This window comes from Scardinius erythrophthalmus, assembly GCF_964197995.2.
Source record: "Scardinius erythrophthalmus genome assembly, chromosome: 23".
Taxonomy (NCBI): domain Eukaryota; kingdom Metazoa; phylum Chordata; class Actinopteri; order Cypriniformes; family Leuciscidae; genus Scardinius; species Scardinius erythrophthalmus.
In genome coordinates this window covers 13137329-13156163 of record NC_138243.1, presented here as the reverse complement: position 1 = coordinate 13156163, position 18835 = coordinate 13137329, and the positions used below count along the sequence as shown (strand labels likewise).

General features: G+C 36.9%; 1 protein-coding gene across 2 annotated transcripts in view; it reads left to right on the top strand.

Moving 5' to 3' along the window:
- Positions 1–6366: 6366 nt before the first annotated feature.
- zmat4b (zinc finger, matrin-type 4b) overlaps positions 6367–18835 on the top strand; it is a 42043-nt gene continuing 29574 nt past the window's right edge. For both annotated transcript variants that reach the window (XR_014029294.1, XM_081354647.1), the window contains exons 1-2: positions 6367–6571; positions 11655–11756. Coding sequence is in view for 1 of the 2 variants with exons in the window: in XM_081354647.1 (XP_081210773.1) it covers positions 6500–6571; positions 11655–11756 (174 nt within the window). In the remaining variant the exon portion in view is untranslated. The remainder of the gene's footprint in view (positions 6572–11654; positions 11757–18835) is intronic.

The following is an 18835-nucleotide window of genomic DNA, read 5'->3' as shown; positions in this document are numbered from 1 at the left end:
CCCTGTGTAAGCAAACAGCCAAAGTGTTTATCTTGTATAGTCAGAGATATTTGTTTTGGATGCAGGGAGAGATTTGGACATTTTTCTCTCCCAGCTCTCCTGATGAAAGCTGGCATGAGTTTTCCCTCTTGTTTTTTTACGAGGACACTTAATTATACATTTTCATGTCAAAGCCAAAAGATTATATTATAAATTATAAACGATAATAAATGATCTAAGAGGATTTTCTATAAATAAACAAACAAATAAATACTGTAAAAAAATGCTCCTGGATTTTAAACAATTTTTGTAACCAAATTTTCACAGGCAACCACCGAAATAAAGTCAATCTAAACAGTTATTCCCAATTAATGGCTTAGAAAAGCAAAAAAGAATATGCAGCTAAATAATTTAAAGTTTTAATGTACTTCTGACAACTTTGACATACACATTTCAAATTTACAGTCTTCAGGGAAATTGGATCAAACATATTGATGACTCGTCCTACACAGATTTTTGGCCAATCAAATGCTTTCCAGAGAGGGAATGTCACTCCCCCTGATGACTAGCATGCTTTCAAGTATACAAATCATGGTTAATGGCTGTGAAGCTTTTTGATTAACGTCAACTCAAGAAAAGCAAACTGCATGGTTTTTGACTGAGGGTCGTTTTCCTGAGAAAACATCTGTGTTGTAATGCCCGCCAATCAGCGATAAGAGCGCTTATTTGCTGCTGATGAGCTGTGAAGCAGTAAGATCTGTTATCTGCTATCATGCTCTAACAGGCCTAGACTTTTAATATAACCTAACTTTGCACTAACAATGCATACTGCTCTTAAACAGTATCAAAATGCTCACTTACAGTCATCTGATTTCAGTTTACATTATTTCAGTAAAGCACTGCATATGTCATCAGAGCCATGCAGGATTCTAAGAAATTCAATGTCAGCAAATCAGAGCCGTTGAAAGATTTTGACCGGATACCTCTTGTAAGTGTAAGAGCACATTACTCTCAGTGATGTAAATGTGTGCGTCTCATATTGCCTTTGGCACTACACCTGTTTACATTCCCAGCATCATAAAGCGTGCAACAGAGATAGCATCAGATTCAGATAGTGCAGGTGTTGACAACATAACTATGCCAATGAATCTGCCATGAAATCATTCTAGTCTGAACACACAGGTGCTGTTTACGTGTGGAAAAATAAAGAGTGAAAGCTCACAAAGATTGTAACTTTTTAACTCATAATTTCACATAATTATGCCTTTCTCATCATTTGACTTTTTATGTCATAATTATTACTTATAATTTTGTCAATGATTGTCTTTGTCATAATTATTACTTTTTTTATCTCAATTTCAACTGCCATAATTTCAAGTTTTTAATCTCATAACTATGCCATAATTTTTGCATGACTTTTTTATGTGATGGAAATTAGCTTCCCAAAGAGTAAAATAAACTATTTAAAATTTCCAATATTTATTGTGTGAATAAATAAATAAATACGGTCATAATCAAAATGATTTAACCTGCATTGCTAATCAGGTTTATTGACAAAATCTACAGACTTTCAGCTGTTTGCTATAACAAATCAAACAAGTAATTGAAATAGCTCAACACAACAAATGTTTCAAGTGGTTTCCCCAAATTCAACTGAAAATGCAACTTTAATGACTTCTGTAGTCTCAAAATTATTCAACTATCAACTCCTGCAACCAGATTTCTGAGAAGGCAGGTTCAGAAAAACCCCCGGGAGACTTGGTGGCAACAGGCACTGAGGTTTCAGCTTCCACAGTAAGGCGTGTACTAAACGCATGCGGTTTCCATGCCAGAACTCCAAGACGTACACCACTACTGACCCAAAAATGTGGTCCCAATTTGCTCAAAATCATATAAATAAGTCACAGACGTTTTGGGATTCTGTTGTGTGGAGCGATGAAACAAAACTGGAACTTTTCGGCCTTATGGATCAGCGGGGTGTGTGGAGGAAGAAGAATGAAGCATTTGCTGAAAAGAACAGTTAAGCTTGCTGGTGCTTGGTGATGCTCTGCAGCTGCTTTGCATCCACTGGCACTGGAAACCTGCTGCGTGTGGAAGGCAAGATTGATTCATTGAAGTCTCAGGAAATCATAGGAGAAAAGTGAGGAATCATGCCATCAGTGAGGAAGCTGAAGCTTTGGAGTCAATGGACCTTCCAACAGGACAGTAATCCTAAGCATAGCTCAAAGGCTTGGTTGCAGAAGGTCTGGAATATTTTACAGTGGCCATCACAGTCACCTGACTTGAACCCCATAGAAAATCTCTGGTGGGATTTGAAGAAGGCGGTTGCAGCACGTAAACTCAAGAATATTACTGAACTGGGGGTCATTGCTCATAAGGAACATGCTAAGATTCCTCAGAAATGCTGCCAGAAGCTGGTGTCTGGTCATACATCTCGTTTGCAGCAGGTCATAACAGCAAAGGGTGTTCTACTAAATACTAAAGATGCTTGCCATGAAGGGGTTGAATGATTTTGAGACTGCACAAGTCATTAAAAGTTGCATATTTTTGTTTGATTTGTTTATTGCAAAGAGCTGAATGTCTGTAAATTTTGCCAATAAACCTGATTTGCAATGGGGGTTGAATCATTTTGATTACAACTTTAAATAAAAAGTAATTCCCAATCAAGCTGTTTTTGTCAAATTATGCAAAAAAGGTGAATTTTTTGGTGTGTGTGTATTTAGGACACATCTTCAAACTTATTAACAAAAATGTTTAATATGTAATTTCTACCAACATCATTTCAATCACAGAATGCGAGTTTTTTCATGACATAAAAAAAAGACAGTTCCCTCTTGAATATTGTTAATAGGCAAAGTAATATAATAGTATTAATAACTTAAGTTAAATGCAAGCTTTTGGACCTTCTAGAATGTCGTGTCCCATAGAGACTTGTAAGTGCATTTTTGCGTGATTTTACAAACTGAGGGAAGAGTCTATTGTCTGTTGTAATCGACAGCATGCCACAGATGTTGTCCATAGATCTTAACTTGCACTGAACCAGGAACATTCCTTTAAAACTGTTTAGTTACATTTGAAGACCCCCACAACCTTTTGTTTTGACGTCATTTCGAGTTGATTCAACCCATAATGAAATCATCTGCAGGGAACACGTTTCGAAAGAAAATCCATATGGCAAGTGGCAAAAGCCCGAGTGCGTGTAACCCCCAGGAGAAGTCGACCAATCCCAGCTCATGCAAAAGCATAGTGATGGTTTATCCAGGTTAAGCAAATAGCTGTGCTTTGTGCTCTGGGATGACATTGACTGCCAGACTCTATGGGATGATCATTAGAAGCAGCTGTTGGCTTTGCTGCTGCATATTTCCCAGCTTTATTGAATGAAAAAGACTTGCTCCTTTGCCTCCAGCCTTGAGAGGAGAAAAAAAGCCTATTAAAAGCCATAAATAATATGATGCTCTCACAGGATAGCAACTGAGGTAAGATGGGCTCTGCGGTAAACATACTTCCACATGGGGTTTGGAGTGAAGTTCTCACACATGCCAACTGCGAATTCTGCCAGATGGGATGCGAAGACTCTGATTATTGGTGCCATCACTGTTTCCAATTCAATGTCCGCCATAGTGTTATTATCAATGTTTATTTTAAACTAGAATATTAGCATACAAGTCTCCAAACTGTGATCTGTTTGAGCAAAACCTGATCCATGCAGATCAATCTGACTCACTTTGTTCAACTTCTCACAATTTTATCAAACAAATGGCCTTCTCAACTCCTGCGGGTGGGAGTGAAGCAATGCTGTCTCGTCTGGTGTATTTCTCAAAACTTTGTGTCCAAGAAATGCCCTGTGTAATAGAAGTAAATGACTCAAGAATGGTTTATTTAGACATCTTCAAGAACATGATGTATCGGTATTTGGTATAACTTCCTGATAATGTTCAGGGCTCGGACACACTCTCCCAGTTTAAATCTAGAGTAAAGACACATCTGCAATTAGTTATAAGAACTAAACAATTGTTGAGATAACTTAAATATCCAACTTAACTTAACATTTTAAGTCAAGCACAAACACATCATTTTTTTAAGTTGAAAGAACACATTATTTATCTTTTAATGTTGAATTTTAAGTTGTGATAAATAATCACAGCAATATTTTTTTTACAGTGTAGCCAAGCATTCACATGCATCTCATAACCTTGTACTGCAGTTATATTAGATCAAATGCACATGGATATCTCTGCTTAATTTCGAACAGCAGGCACAAATTCAAAGCTGAATCAGATGCATTTAAGTCCAGACAGCATGCATTTCAGTTTTAACATTACCAGGACAGATGATAACTGGCTTGGGTGTCGTGGATCATGGATTTGGCAGAGATGGGAGTTGTAGACTTGATTTGCTCTTGCAAGGCTCGAGATACAGACCTGACCCCTACTGTGAGGTGAGAGCAGATTTTGGCAGGAGGGAAGGATTTCATAAATCAGCTGATGGCCTCTCATACCTTCGGGATATAAAAACATATTTTTCATATGTTTCGTTAATGACATTGACAAATTGAGAATGGGGTAAAGTGGAGTTGTATTACATTTAGTCACTAACAAGAGAAGTAAAGATTTTCAGTTGAATAATCTTTAGGCCTACTTCATCTATTGTTTTATTTCTTGCATTATTACATTTGGTTTGGAGCCTGTCTGAGGAAAAGCTTCCTCCAGGATTTTTTTTTTCCTCTCCTGATTTACCCATAATGCACTTTTGGCACTGCAAACTCCCTGATGATTGAGAGAAAAAAATCCAGCTCTAAATCTCAAGTCTGTTCTTTCAACATGAGAAACATATGAAAAACAGTTTGTTCAAATTTATGACTGTCACTCAATAGGCTGATATATTGGCTCAAGGAATTCTCAGTCTCTTATTTCCACAATCAAGGCCTGATCTTTATACTGAGACAGTCAGTCACTGTGATGCCTGTAGAAAGTGTTATAAACATATCAATGTCTCAGAAGCATCATATGACATACGACAGCCGCATGTTTATATCCAATGATAGGGTATATGTAAAGCAATCAACTGATTTATGAAATACTCCACAGCTGCATCCATCATCTCCATCCATGCACTTACACCAGATTCCCAATAGAGGGAAGCACCTCCTTTACTTTAGCCTATGCAGTACCTGTTGAACTCTGCGACTTTTACAAAAATGTGCTTGTGTCAAATGTAAGGAAAGTTTTTTTTTTAATTGTTAATTTTTTTTTAATGAAGGTATATACCAGGCTTTGGGAAACATGCTCTTTTCAGGTTTATGCACTTTATTATTTATATAATCTTGAAACGGGAATCTAAACAGGGTGAAAATAAAGAGGTAAATAGATCAAGCTTTAAAAACGTGAGTTTATTTCAGTATATTAAAACATAGGCTGCATATTCAATGGAGACATGAATATGCTGCATAGTTGGAATGGCCTTGATAAGAGGCACTTCCAATCTGTTAATAGTCAAGCCTGCACATCTAGTGAATCATCAATTCAATAAAAAATACATTTATTTTCTCAATATGTCTGTGTTTAACATTATTTAGATCAGACCCGTACTTTTTGCTTACTCCTATGTGTAGCCTACTGTAAATTCGGATATACTTCTTTTGTCACATAGTGTTTTTTGCCTACTATATTAGGGAAGTATGCGATTTCGGGTGCAGTCCTAGAATAGATAAAAGTAACGGATTTTGGAAGCTTTAAAAACTTTTTCTAATGCTTCTGGTCTCACTGTTAATCGAAATAAAAGTGAAATTATACCAATTCACAGTCTTGAAAAAGGTCATAGAAGGTATTGAGGTCAAAAGTTCTGTTAGATATTTAGGCATTTTAATAAGTAAATCACTAAAGATAGAATTTTAGATAATTTTTCACAACGGACAAAAAAAAAAAAAAAAAAAAAAAAAAATAGATAAAAGTAACGGTGGTTTTGGATTTTATACTGACACCTGTTGGCCTGGATGCATGAAGTTTGTTTGCAAACTGCCGCCCGTCTCACACCGAAACTGTTTGTTTATCGTTTGTCATGTTGATTTTTATCTTTGTTATCCTTCCATCTCCCTACATAATGAACATTGTTGGATTCAAACTTAACACTACAGTCAACTGAACAAAAATAAATTACAACTTGCAACAGAACATAAGCTTTGTAACGCATTCTAAATAACTCGTGTTCTTCAAATTTTCAGCTGCTCACGGATTTCATTTTCTTTATTTGCAAATGCTTCTGTATGCAACGTGCAAATAAAGAAATGCAACGTGCAAATAAAGAAAATGAAATCCGTGAGCAGCTGAAAATTTGAAGAACACGAGTTATTTAGAATGCGTTACAAAGCTTATGTTCTGTTGCAAGTTGTTATTTATTTTTTATGTAATTTATTTCAGCAGCCAATGAGCGCGCCGGGGGGCGGAGACTGAGCAGTCGACGAACATGGAGCTCGCTGACACACACTCACACAGCACGCTCAGCATCACTTCACACACACTCTATGGACTGTATCAGCCCTCATATGACCGTCTGTTCCGATCACCTGCACCGAGGATACAGTTTAGAATTACAAGTAAGCTTTTATCTTCACTTTTAAGAAAATGTTCATTATTTATCATTCATCAAAATGCATGAACTTGCACAGGCGCAACTTTTTTTTTTTTTTGAGTTTATTATTATCGTACTAGCCTCATACTACTACTAGCCTACTACTACGACTGCCATTACTACTACTACTACTACTACTACTCCTTACTATATTCTAAATACGTTTTTAATGCTACTAAATCTCGAATATCTTTATAAAGCTGAGTATTATTTAAACACCATAAATGTCAAGAAACTGATAAGGGGTCTTCAACTATATTGGTGTTGTTATGGTGTTGCACAAGTGTTGTTATTTTAAACAAATATGGCTACATAAAATAACGTTTTTGGGTAGCCTATAGGCTACATTATATGCAGAGTTCATATTTAAGTTGTAATTTTTAAGACATTTAGGCTACATGACCCAAAGTTCTAAATAATACAGGAATATGTCAGCTTTTCTAAGATGTCTAGAAACTGGAATATTGGTTTAATCTTGTTATTATGGCAATCATGTTTATGGCACTTGCATAATCAGAATATCAGAATTTTCTTGTTCATACAAGTACAGTCAATGTCATCAATAGTATCATGATGCTGGTAACTTATCAACTGTCTTCTCCTCATCTCAGAAATGGTGGGTTTTGTAGGAATAAAAAGAAAGCACCTCCTGTGGCTCTTATGATAGATTTTTTCTCCTCACTTCATTCTCCATTATAATGTTCCAAATAATGGAAATTGCATCCCCCCCCCCCCCCTAACTTAAGGGAAATCAATACGTGGTTGTGGAGTTTACGCGAGGCAAGCAATCACTTTTCCACACATGAAAGAAGAGCGTTATGCTCATCTCTTCAGGTCTTTGTTAGCCGGAGCTTTTATTGACGTGATTAACTTTGACAGGAGAGACTCTGATAAGATCCATCTCTTCAGAAAACCATATCTGGCCAAATCGTTCTTTCTAAAAAGCAAAATGCTTGCCTCCTTTTTTCCTCTTGTTTTTTTTTTTTTTTTTTTTTTGTGTGTTATATGTAGAATTAGAGTTATGTCAGGATAGTTTGTAAGAAATACTTAATGTTAGATTTCGGACATTTGGATTTCTAGACCATCTTTGGAGTGACACCTGATGGATATGTAGCCTATTGAGCAAGTTATTCACAGTTAGGTAAAGTCTCAAATACAGTGTCTGATAAATCATGGTGTACTTCCCAATTGATTTCTTAAACTGTTGTAATCCTACACTTCTAAATTAAAGGTTAAATTTCTGGGAAATTGCCAGGTGCTATTCTGAACTCCATTTGACCCATTGATTATCATTTAGAAGGGCTTTTGTAGTAACAGTTTATCCTGAATTATGCAGTGCTTTACTTTTGAGGAAGCAGATTATTATACAAATCTTTACTACAAAAGTTCAGTGCATAAGTGAGAATGTATTTGTTTGCTTTTGAGAGAGGATTGATGGCCTTTTTTGGAAGTAATGATTTTGGAATATTGATTGTAAAGTCATGGACTGCAGGATGCTGCAGGGTGTTATTTCGTTTTTGGGGGGCATCAGAGGGTCACAGACTTTCTTTCTGCCTGCAAACAATTTGTCTGGAATAGTTATGGGATACTTAGCTGGTTTGAAGTTACCCCTAGGGTGAGAAAAAAGGGTTTGAAAACAACCATTATTTTATTTTTTATATTAAGCTCTTTTATCATTATTCAAATTTCAGTTGGCAATGCCCTTGAATCACAAATGAGCCCTAAGCAGTTGTTTGCTCAGATCTGGCCCCCCGAAGGTGTATCTAGAGCACCGTAATATCTCCCATGACAATCTCAAAATGGATGTGAAGGAGTAAAGAGTCATCAAAGCATGTGAAAAACATGTAAACTGCAGAATTAGGCTATAGGGTTGTTTGTATTTTTAAAGCTGATTTTAAAGTAAGCCATTTTGTATGCCTTATTGTCTGTGTTCATACTTTTTCTATTTTTTTATTATTATACAGTCTTAAAAATAAGGGTTCTTTATTGGCATCTGGTTCCATGAAGAACCTTTGAAGGTATCATGACATGGATTTTCTTTGGGGTTCACTTATAATGTTAAAGGGGTCATATAATGCCATTTTTGTACAAGCTAATATGATTCTTTAGGGTCTAAATTAAAAGTTTGTAATATACCTTAATTAAAAATTCTCATTAGTATTGTAAGAAAACACTCATTTTACCTGGTCAAAAACAGCTTCAGCTTCAGCTTTTCAACACGCCGTTTAAGTGCATGTGTCTTTAAATTATAATGAGCTTTGCTCACCCCGCCCCTCTGTTCTGTGCGCACACCGTTTGTAACACAATAACCATAACGCGTTGTTCATTATAAACGTGGGATTATGAATTATATTGAGAACGTTGTACATAGAAAACATGCCGTAATGTACCCTGAGTGTAAACCTTAGCCGCATTCATCGTGAAGCGTGCAGCAAGCGATTTGCAAAGATTAATATAAAGATTAATATAAAGGTTAATAAAACGTTACACTCACTTTAGTTCTTCTGGAGGTGCAGCAGGAACAGGAATAGTTGGTACCGATCCTTTTTTCAGCAGCAGCTTCTTAGCAAAACCAGCTTTATAACGTTACTGACCTCGTTTGTAAAGCAGTCTGGTGTGTGAAATGATTTGCGCAAACATGAAAGCATTGACGTTGATCGTGGGGAATATTCCCTTCGAAAACAAACTTCAGCGGTTCGGATTTAGGAACATCAAAATGACTGCTGTGTTCCTTATTACACCCAAGAACAGAACACCACAATCGCTTAGACGCCATTCTGCTCATAGACCGTGCTCCAGCGTATCAACAATGACCGCGCCGGTCTGCGCGGACTATGATTGACAGCTCGCTCACAAGCGAGGGCGGGTCTGTGTTGAAACGCTGCTGTCAATCAACAGTCGTGGGAGGGGCGTCGATTTTGTGACGTCACAAAATCGAACGGCTTGATTTGAGACGGGAAAACATATAAGAAGATTAAAAAAAAAAACCACTGGATGGATTGATGGTTGTGTACAGGCACAGTGCCAACACACATTTCAGTACAATCAACTTGTAAAAGTTAAACCAGACTCCTTTAATATTTAACCTCTCTGTCCAAGAATGATCCGGCTCCTTTAAGGCTGATCTCCAGTGGTGCAATAATATAAAACTATTTGTCGATGTTTTTCTCCAGAGGCAGTCATATGAAAATGTATTTGCCTGTGTGATGTCACCAATCCCACAAAATCCAAATGAGCTGTTTTTTGGTGCTCGGTTACAATGCTTTTTCTTATTATGAGGTGGGTGCTTTAAGCTATGAAACTTGCATGGTTTTAATGGTACAAAGATGTCAAAAGATCAAGAAAATTTTGATTTCTCATGTCATGATCCCTTTAACATACATGGAAACCTTCCATTGCACAAAAGGAACTTCAGATTAGAACATCATCAAGGCATTGCTGAAAAAACACCCTTTTGGAACCTTTATTTTTAATAGTGTAGATTACTTTCAGATTAAAAAAAAAATACACCTGCTGAATTTGTTAGCTCATCCAAAAAATGGAAAATTTGATCATCTTTCACTCAACCTCCAAACTTGAATGACTTTCTTTCTTCTGCTCATATATATACTACCGTGAATATAGTTTAAAAAATGTATTTGTTCATTCAATGAAAGTCAGTGGGGTCCAATGTTATGCTGTTGGACCCATTAAAGGGATAGTTTCATTTTTTTTTTCACCCAAAAATGAAAATTTGCTGTTAATTTACTCATCCTCAGGCCCTCCAAGATGTAGGTGTCTTTTTGTCTTCAGTATCAGTAAAGAAGATTTTTAGCTGAAACCGGTAGTCCTTGGAGATTTATATAATGCAAGTCAATGGCTACCGTCACTTTAAGAGTAAAAAAATCCTATACAGGCAAAACAAAATGAATACATGTGGCTCCTGATGATTCATTGAGGTCTTTTGAAGTGAAACGATCAGTCTGTGCAAGAAACTGAACATTATTACTGGAATCCACAGCCTCTGCGCGTTCATGGGATAGTTCTCCCAAAAATGAAAATTTGCTGTTAATTTACCGGCAAACGGTCCTGAGCGCGTTCACAGGAGTCTGGAGCGCAATCTTCCTGTTGCATAATGACGTATGCATGCGAGCTCAAACGTTGGGAATCTGTAAAAAGTCAATCTTCCCAATTGAGCTCATGCAAGCGAACGCAATCATAATGTTTAATACAGGTTGCGGCATCCAGGATAAGCACAAGTACGTACCACTTTGTTGAACAATACAACACGCTCATTGGGTGAACTATCCTTTTAACAAAACTAGTAGAAACACTCTTCAAAATATCTACTTTTGTGTTTCACAGAAGAAAGAAAGTAATAGAGGTTTGAATTTGAAATGACACAAGGGTGAGTAAATTATGACAGAATTTTCATTTTTGGATGAACTATCCCTTTAAGATGTCAGGTGCCAGGAGCTTTCCAAACGAGAGCATGGTCCAAATGAATGACCTCACCTCCTTCTGTCATTAAAATCTCTCCTTATTATGACCTACAATCATTTTGCAGTGTCTAGATTATTAAAGGTCAGCATTAGGTTGGCGTCAGATGGTCCCAGATCAGCACTAAAAAGATGTCTTCTAGAGTATGCCACTGCTTTCTCCTCCAGGCGTATATAGTTGTGAGTTGTTGCCTCTTTTGACACGGAGCGGTGCCAGATTTATCTCTCCTCTTGTCTGTCTCATTATACACCCCTCCTCTCCAACCTCCCTCCCTCAGAATGTCACAGAATTCATCAGTTTGCACAAAGAATGTCACTCTACGATAAACCCAAAATGTCACAGCGATGAAATCTTGCATGATTGATGTTGGTGAGGTTATGACTGTACAAATACACTGAATATTGTTTGATTATCCAATCAGGTGTTTATGTGGTTTATTTTCTCACTGTTACACTATTAAAAAGTTTGTGATAATGAGTTTAAGAAAGGAGAGATGGTCTCGCAAGACTTTAGACCCCTAATGAATGTGCGAAGCCAGTAAAAATACTCACACTGATATTCCTTTTCAGATGAAGTCTACGGAAGTGGATCCGGGGTTATTCACTGACAGCTACTGCAAAGTGTGCAGCGCTCAGCTTATCTCTGAGTCACAGAGAGTCGCCCACTATGAGGTGAGTAACACACACACTCACATTCACACAAAGCATAAACATTTACTGATAGCTGTTAATTTGATCCGCTGTCAATAATTTTCCACGGCCTGCTGCGCGCTTTCTAAAAGAGGGCAGATAAGTAGGTTAATTAGATTTTTGTAGCTAATATTCATATGCAATTAAAAAAGGGGCATGCATTTCAACCTCCATCAATCATAGTATGTAAATAAATTTGGTTTTTGATAATATCAAGCTAGAAATGAGAGCAGATTGATATAATGCCCCACAATCCTGCCCATATAAAAAATCATAAATGAGATCAAAAGTGCATCTATATCTTAGTTATTTCTCCGAGATAACAATGGGATTAAATGACGATCAACTGGAGATTTTGGTGCAAGTCTCCTCTTGATTTTTCTCTTGAGAAGTAGACTCTGGTAAGTTTCATAGTTTCAAGTTTCACTGCTGATTTTTGTGGAAATCATGAATTATTTTTTATTTTTTTCAGTTTTTAAAGTTTGTCTTCACTGTGACTTTTGATCAATGTATTGCATCCTTGCTGAATAAAAGTGTTCATTTAAAAAAAAATACTGATATCAAACTTTTGAATGGTAGTGTATATTTCCATTTATACATATAAATTAATTTTGTGGTCATTATTTATTTGCTAGGCTATGCCTAAAGCACATTTAAATTAGTTCTAGATCAACTGTGCTTTGGTAATAACCCAAATAAATCCACTTGAAAAAGTACAGATGCAAGTCACGTGACTACACAAATTGCCCTCTTTGCGTAAGCATATTTGTACATTTAAAAAGAAGTAATTGCTTTTGTTTATTTGCATCAGTCAACGCTTCGCTGAAGCATAAACTGCAATGGAATAAGCCATTATCGGGACGCATATGGATCACTAGCAGTGCATTGTCAGCTTTCTTTCTTCATAAAACTCTCCAGTTTTTTCCCAGCATCTCGCTATGGAGCCACATTGTTGCTGGCAGTTTCAGAGCTATTTCCAAGTCAGATAATTACATAGAATTGAATATCTGCGTTTGTGATTTGACAGCGGTTTGTCAGTGGTCAGTGAAATCTCAGTGGCTCTCTGAAACACCCAGCTGTTCCTCATTCGCTCCTTTCACCCTACACCATTTCACCAAACAACCTGAGGAATTAAATGTGCTGGCCTTTATATTGCACACCAATCATCCAGGCCCCCGGACCAGCTGGGGCTCCCTAATCGTGAAATTTGATATGATATAGTTGTTTGCCCAAAATTGAGACTATTCTGCTTGAATAGCATCGGCCTGATGGGAAACAGGAGTGGTTGATTTAGATGCATCATATTCTTCTTGCATCATATGTCATTACCTCAGCCATGAACAGAGATATCTTAATTATTGCCTCTTAAATTTGCATGTCGCTTTCGTCTCCTGAGGGAATGGAGCCATGTGGTCGACACTTGGGCTGGCTGAGAACCAGCTGTTAGCTTGTTATCCCAATCTAGAGTCTGGTCTTGTCTGTAATATAATGTCTCTCATGTTTAAATGATGAGGCTTTCAACATGAGATCTTTTATCTGACCTTCTTGTTGCTTGGCTAGGTCATGCAGGACTGCTGTTGATACATGGATCGGCTATGTTCTGGACTGAATGAAAGATCATATTTAGAGATTGCTATTAGCACACTGGGTCACAGTTGTACCCACACTTTGGTTCCGGAAGTATTTTTTCCATTTATTTTCTCTCTGGTTTGACAGCTGCCAAAAAGATAGTTGCAACAAGACGAAAACCTCCACATACTCTAAATAAGCAACAATGGGTGCTTACTTTTCTGGGAGGTTGTTTATCTTGAATTGTCCACAGCACACATTCATGGGGCAAAAGAAGAAACCATAAGACTTTGTGCCCAGACTTTGGAGTATCTTAAATGTCTATTGGTTTGATTTCATTTGATTTGGGAGACCTACCCACCCACCCTTTTCTCTCTCTCCCTCTCTCTCTGTTCTTCTGGCTGTCTCAGTTTTGTTTTTCTTTTGTTCTATCTGTTTCATTGTTCACTGTTTGGGATTTTTAATCTGTTGCTTACGTATACTTTTTTTCAGCGTTATACCACTGGTTTAACTGTCAAGTGCAGCAAGTAGATCTGGACTTTATATTGCTGATTATCGTTTTATTAAAGGCACACTATGCACTTTTCCGTTTTTGTCAAACAGTGACCCCTAGAGTCACTGTGGAGTACTTGTATTTAACTTTACTGTCGTAAATACCACTCACGCAGAGCCGTCTCTGCACTCACGACCTGATCCCCTCCCCCCTGTATACGGTACCTGTTCAGTAGGATGGAAGAGTCGGACATCGAACAGGCACAGATAGCCTCAGAAGTTGTCTACTGACGAGGTAGGGCTGTACTCAACCAAAGAAAATCTTGGTCGACTGAAGTCCTGAAATTTTCGACTAAAAATCGACTAAAATCGACTAAAAATGACGTTAGAAAAAAAAAAAACGTTAAATTAATTAGATGCGCACTGTGCGCAGGACTTGGTAGCCTTGTTGTCCGCCTAAATGAATTATAAATAAACATAAACAACTAGTAGGCTATTTGCAGTATATTAAATCGTTTTTGACCTAATTATTTTGCACTGAAATGAGTCTGACACTCGAGTCTGTCTGCTCTGCAGCGTTGCATCACGTGCACCTGCGTAATATCATAGCTTATGATTTCCGAAAATAGTAGGCCTACTATGTTGTCAACTAGTGATATCATCACAAGAAATGTTGAGGAATATACAACATAATTTAGACAATTATTTTTGCCATATGTTATAATAGTTATAACTGTCAGACACTATCATTTCAGCACCGAGCGAGGCTGAACATAGGAGCTCAGAGCTCGCAGCTGAGACACGAATAGACTATTAATATTAACTTAAAGCTTTTACTCTTAATAAACACAAAAGGCACGTCCACTTTAATAAAAAAAGAATATTTATTAAACAAACCAGATCAAGAGCAGAAACGAAATAAAGTGCATAACTGAAAAATAAAGCATCCTAGGCTCAAAACTAACACAACCAACAGCACAGCGCAATTGCGCATTAGGCTCCAAATAAAAAATAAAAAAGATAGGTTATCACACTAAAACATTGAAATATGCAAATTCTGATATGTTCATAGCCTACTCAAAACAGACAGGGCAAGCTAACGCAGACAAGTGAGCTTAACGTTACCACTTTTAGGTTATGTTTATCGTCAAGCTGTGGAAAACTGTTGCTTGCAAACTTTGCATTCGACCTTTTTCATGTTATCAATTTTAACAAAATGCTGCCACACTGTCGATTTCTTTGTTGTTGACATCGCTCTCACAATTAAATAAATAATATTCAGCATCAAACCTTCTATGCTCGACGCTCTCTCTTGGGTTGGACTAATCCAAAAAAGGTGAAAACAAGGGGGGTGTTTTGAAGACAGACTGTTAAAGTGAAACAAGGGTACTCTGAAAACACCCCCATTAGCAGTCAGTGCTTTCCACCTGATGAAATGAGCGCGCCTCAGCGCGGTAAAACTAAAGAAATAAACGCGGCAGAAAATCGACCAATCAGAATTTTGGTCGAACCAGAACGTATCGACCAACTAATCGACTAATCGACTAGGACAGTACAGCCCTACGAGGTATTGTTTCACGATTTCATGTAAATATGCCAGCTAAAGTTTGCATAAGCACAATACACATGCCATACGAAACCTGAACCAGACAAAGGACTACGTGATAAATACACATCACAACACTTGAGTTCGGCTGGTAAACTTGCTCGTGAGGAAAGCTGGGCAATAAAACGTAACGCAAAAACACGCAAGAGAAACAAGTGTTTGTTATCAAGTCTGCTAACAGCTCTGCTAATCGATAGCTAGCTAGACATGTGGAAATGAATGGACTGGTCTTATTATCAACATTGGATGAATAAACAATTTCGTTGACACAACAAGCAAGCCCAACAACATACTGTACAACATAGAACGCAAGCAAGTTTACAAATAAGAGATTTACTTACTAGTCCATCAACAAGGACGCCAGGGCAGCATCGCTGTTGCATCCTTTGCTGCTTTTTAGCTCGCGCCAATGAGCGAAAGCCTGACCGAGTGTCCCACTTTCTCGTTTTCTTCTCCTTGACTCTCCCGACCGTGTTTTCTTCGTCGACTCTGCCATGATTCACGTCTGAAATGCGTGCTAGTGTCTTCCATAGAGGCTGCTTCATATGTTGTTGATGTATGTGACGTCAAGCAAGTCGTGATTCTCGCGAGATTTGTCGGGACGCCACCTCTCAAACTTGCATTGCTGGTTTTGCCCCCCACTTTGCTATCGGGATGATTCGCCCTACTGTGAGTTCGTTTACCATCGAAATGATTTCGAACCTGTATATTAAGGTACAAATCTTGCATAGTGTGCCTTTAAGTTGCATATGCTCATATCCCCAGATGTTTGTTTTGGCATGTACATACTGTATACTAAAGCAATAAGCCCCAAGAAGCCGTGGTTTACAGTGAATTTAGAACAGCTAAGGGGCGTCATGGCTTCACGGGGCTTATTGCTTTTATAAAATGGTTAGTCCTTAAAAATATTGATGTTTAATATTGATTGCAGTGACACAGTAATACTGACTCAACCAACTGCGGCTCAACCAATCAGCATCAAGGACCAGAATTATCCTTTTTATAATTATCATTTGCATACTGTTTATAGTCATTTGTATATTTTGCTGCATTTTATTATGTCTTATTTGTTTGTTTTGTGTAGATCTGTCATTTTACTTCATATGCTTCCTCATAAAACTGTTAAAAAAGGTTCAGTTAAATGTTTCAATTTCCTTATTATTTATGGGGAAAAATATTATATTTAACAAGGAAATATGCAATTGTTTATGATAAAATATTGTTGAAATATGACAATAAGAAGTTTTTGTATAGGGAAAAATATGAAACTATATATTATATGGGATTGGTTTAAAAAATATTAAATTGACAAAAAAATACAAATAAATTATAACTCAAATAGGTTGATATATATTAACTTTACTTAATTTAATGGCATAAACAATTAGGTATGTAGAGTGCCATTCCAAATTGGACAAGTTGTGACAACTGTTTTTTACAGAATTTTCCCTTAAATTTAATTAAAAAAAAAACAAGTTTTGACATTGTTACAGTGTTTTTATAAGCTGTTTTAGGTTGTAAGGAAGCTTGATAATGTCATAAGCGATGCTTTTTGAGTGAACAATCACTGCTGGCATTTTTTTCCCTGTGATTCCTTAGTAACAGTGACTTTTCTGATTGGTGCATCTTTCTTTGTGATTACTGTAGTTTCAACTAAACACATTCTACTCAATCTCATCTGTATTGGAAGGTTTGTATGTTATTGATAAAATGAATAAAAATGAGAGAGTTAGACTTACAAAACCCTCCAGTTGCGCTCTAGCTATCAAATGTATCGTAAAACGTACTGCATGTTCCCCATTACAACAGAGTGTTACATCTGCTCAACAGCGCTTTTGCTTTTCTTTCTTTTTCCTCACAGAATTCAGAAAACAAAGCCCTGTGTTGTAGGCTTGTTATTGTCAGCCGGTTGGTGCTATAATGAGGACGCTAGAAGTTTGCTGGAGACGGAGCGATGAGGCCGTGTGGTCATGCATTTAATGAGACCGATCCCAGTGTCGCCACCACCCCGCTGAGGAGAGCGTAGCTTACAAGAACGAACAAACTCAACGCTATAGCCTTAGCAGCTTTACTTATTATAAGAGAACAGACAGTTAGGATCAATGACAAACATTTGTCAGAACCACCTAGAATCTTTATGCACCCTGGGTAAATGCAGACACAATGCAAGTGATTCAGTTGACGTATTCAGTGTCAGATACCTAAAGCATAGACCTGATATGCATCAAATGGCTGAAATGATCAGATAAGCAAGAGGAAATGGAACAGGTGAGGGAACGACTCAGGGCTGAATGATAGGATCAGGACTATCCCGGGTCAATTAGCACCTCGCTGCTCTACATTGAAGCACCTCACAGTGGTGAACAGTGTCGAATGAGAACAGTGGAATATCAATGGTTCAGACACAAGGTCTGCTTGACTAAATGCATACTTAAGTAGCATTTGCATAATGACTGAAACAGTTACTTTGAGGTTTAAAAGGGACAGTGCAACCTAAAAAGTTATCATTTAATCCCCCTCATGTTATTCTAAACCTGTATGAGCTTCTTTCTTCTGCGGAACATAATGGAGAAGTTAGCAGGATATTCAAGCTGGCGTTGTCCATATCAAAATTAATATGAGCCTAAAAAGCGACATTAAAGTATGTTGCGTCTTGAAGAAATTAACTACTCTCATGAAGCATTTCAAATTACGTTAAAATTACGTAATAAAATTGAAAATGTTACTAAATTGACTAAAAGTGAATTATTGTAAGCTCAAAACACCATATATTTGAGGATTCAAATATATTCAGCTGAAAAAAATGAAGGGAAAAGAAAACATTTAGCAGAATGTTGTTTTCCATACAATGTAGATGAATATGAGCCAAAAAAGCATCATAAAGTAGTTCAGACTAGGGTTTTTCGAACTGGGATCTGGAGAAAATTTGAGGGGAAAAAAGACTAAATGTATTTTTTAGGGCTCACAGTTTTTAATTAAATCAATTTTGAAATTAAATATGTTTTAAAAAAGTACATTTACTGATTTTAATGTAAATACTGTTTCCTTCTGCTTTATAAAAATAGGAAATCATGAGATTAATTACATTTATTTATTCAACTGACAGCCTTAAAGTGTAAAAAATAACAACCAAATCAGTTTTTTTATTTGAAAGTTTTATACATTTAACATTACTGTAAAAATGGATAGAAGATACGCTGTCAACTTAATATAAAGTAAATATTCTCAGATAATATTTTAATTTATTTTGAGTACTGTGTCAATGTAAAAGACAATTCTTTAATTTCATAAACAACACAGTAAGTGGGTCTTTACACATGAAAACATATAGCGAGTATGAGTTAATTGGACTACATTTATGATACTTTTATGTTGTTATTTCTGTCATTTACAT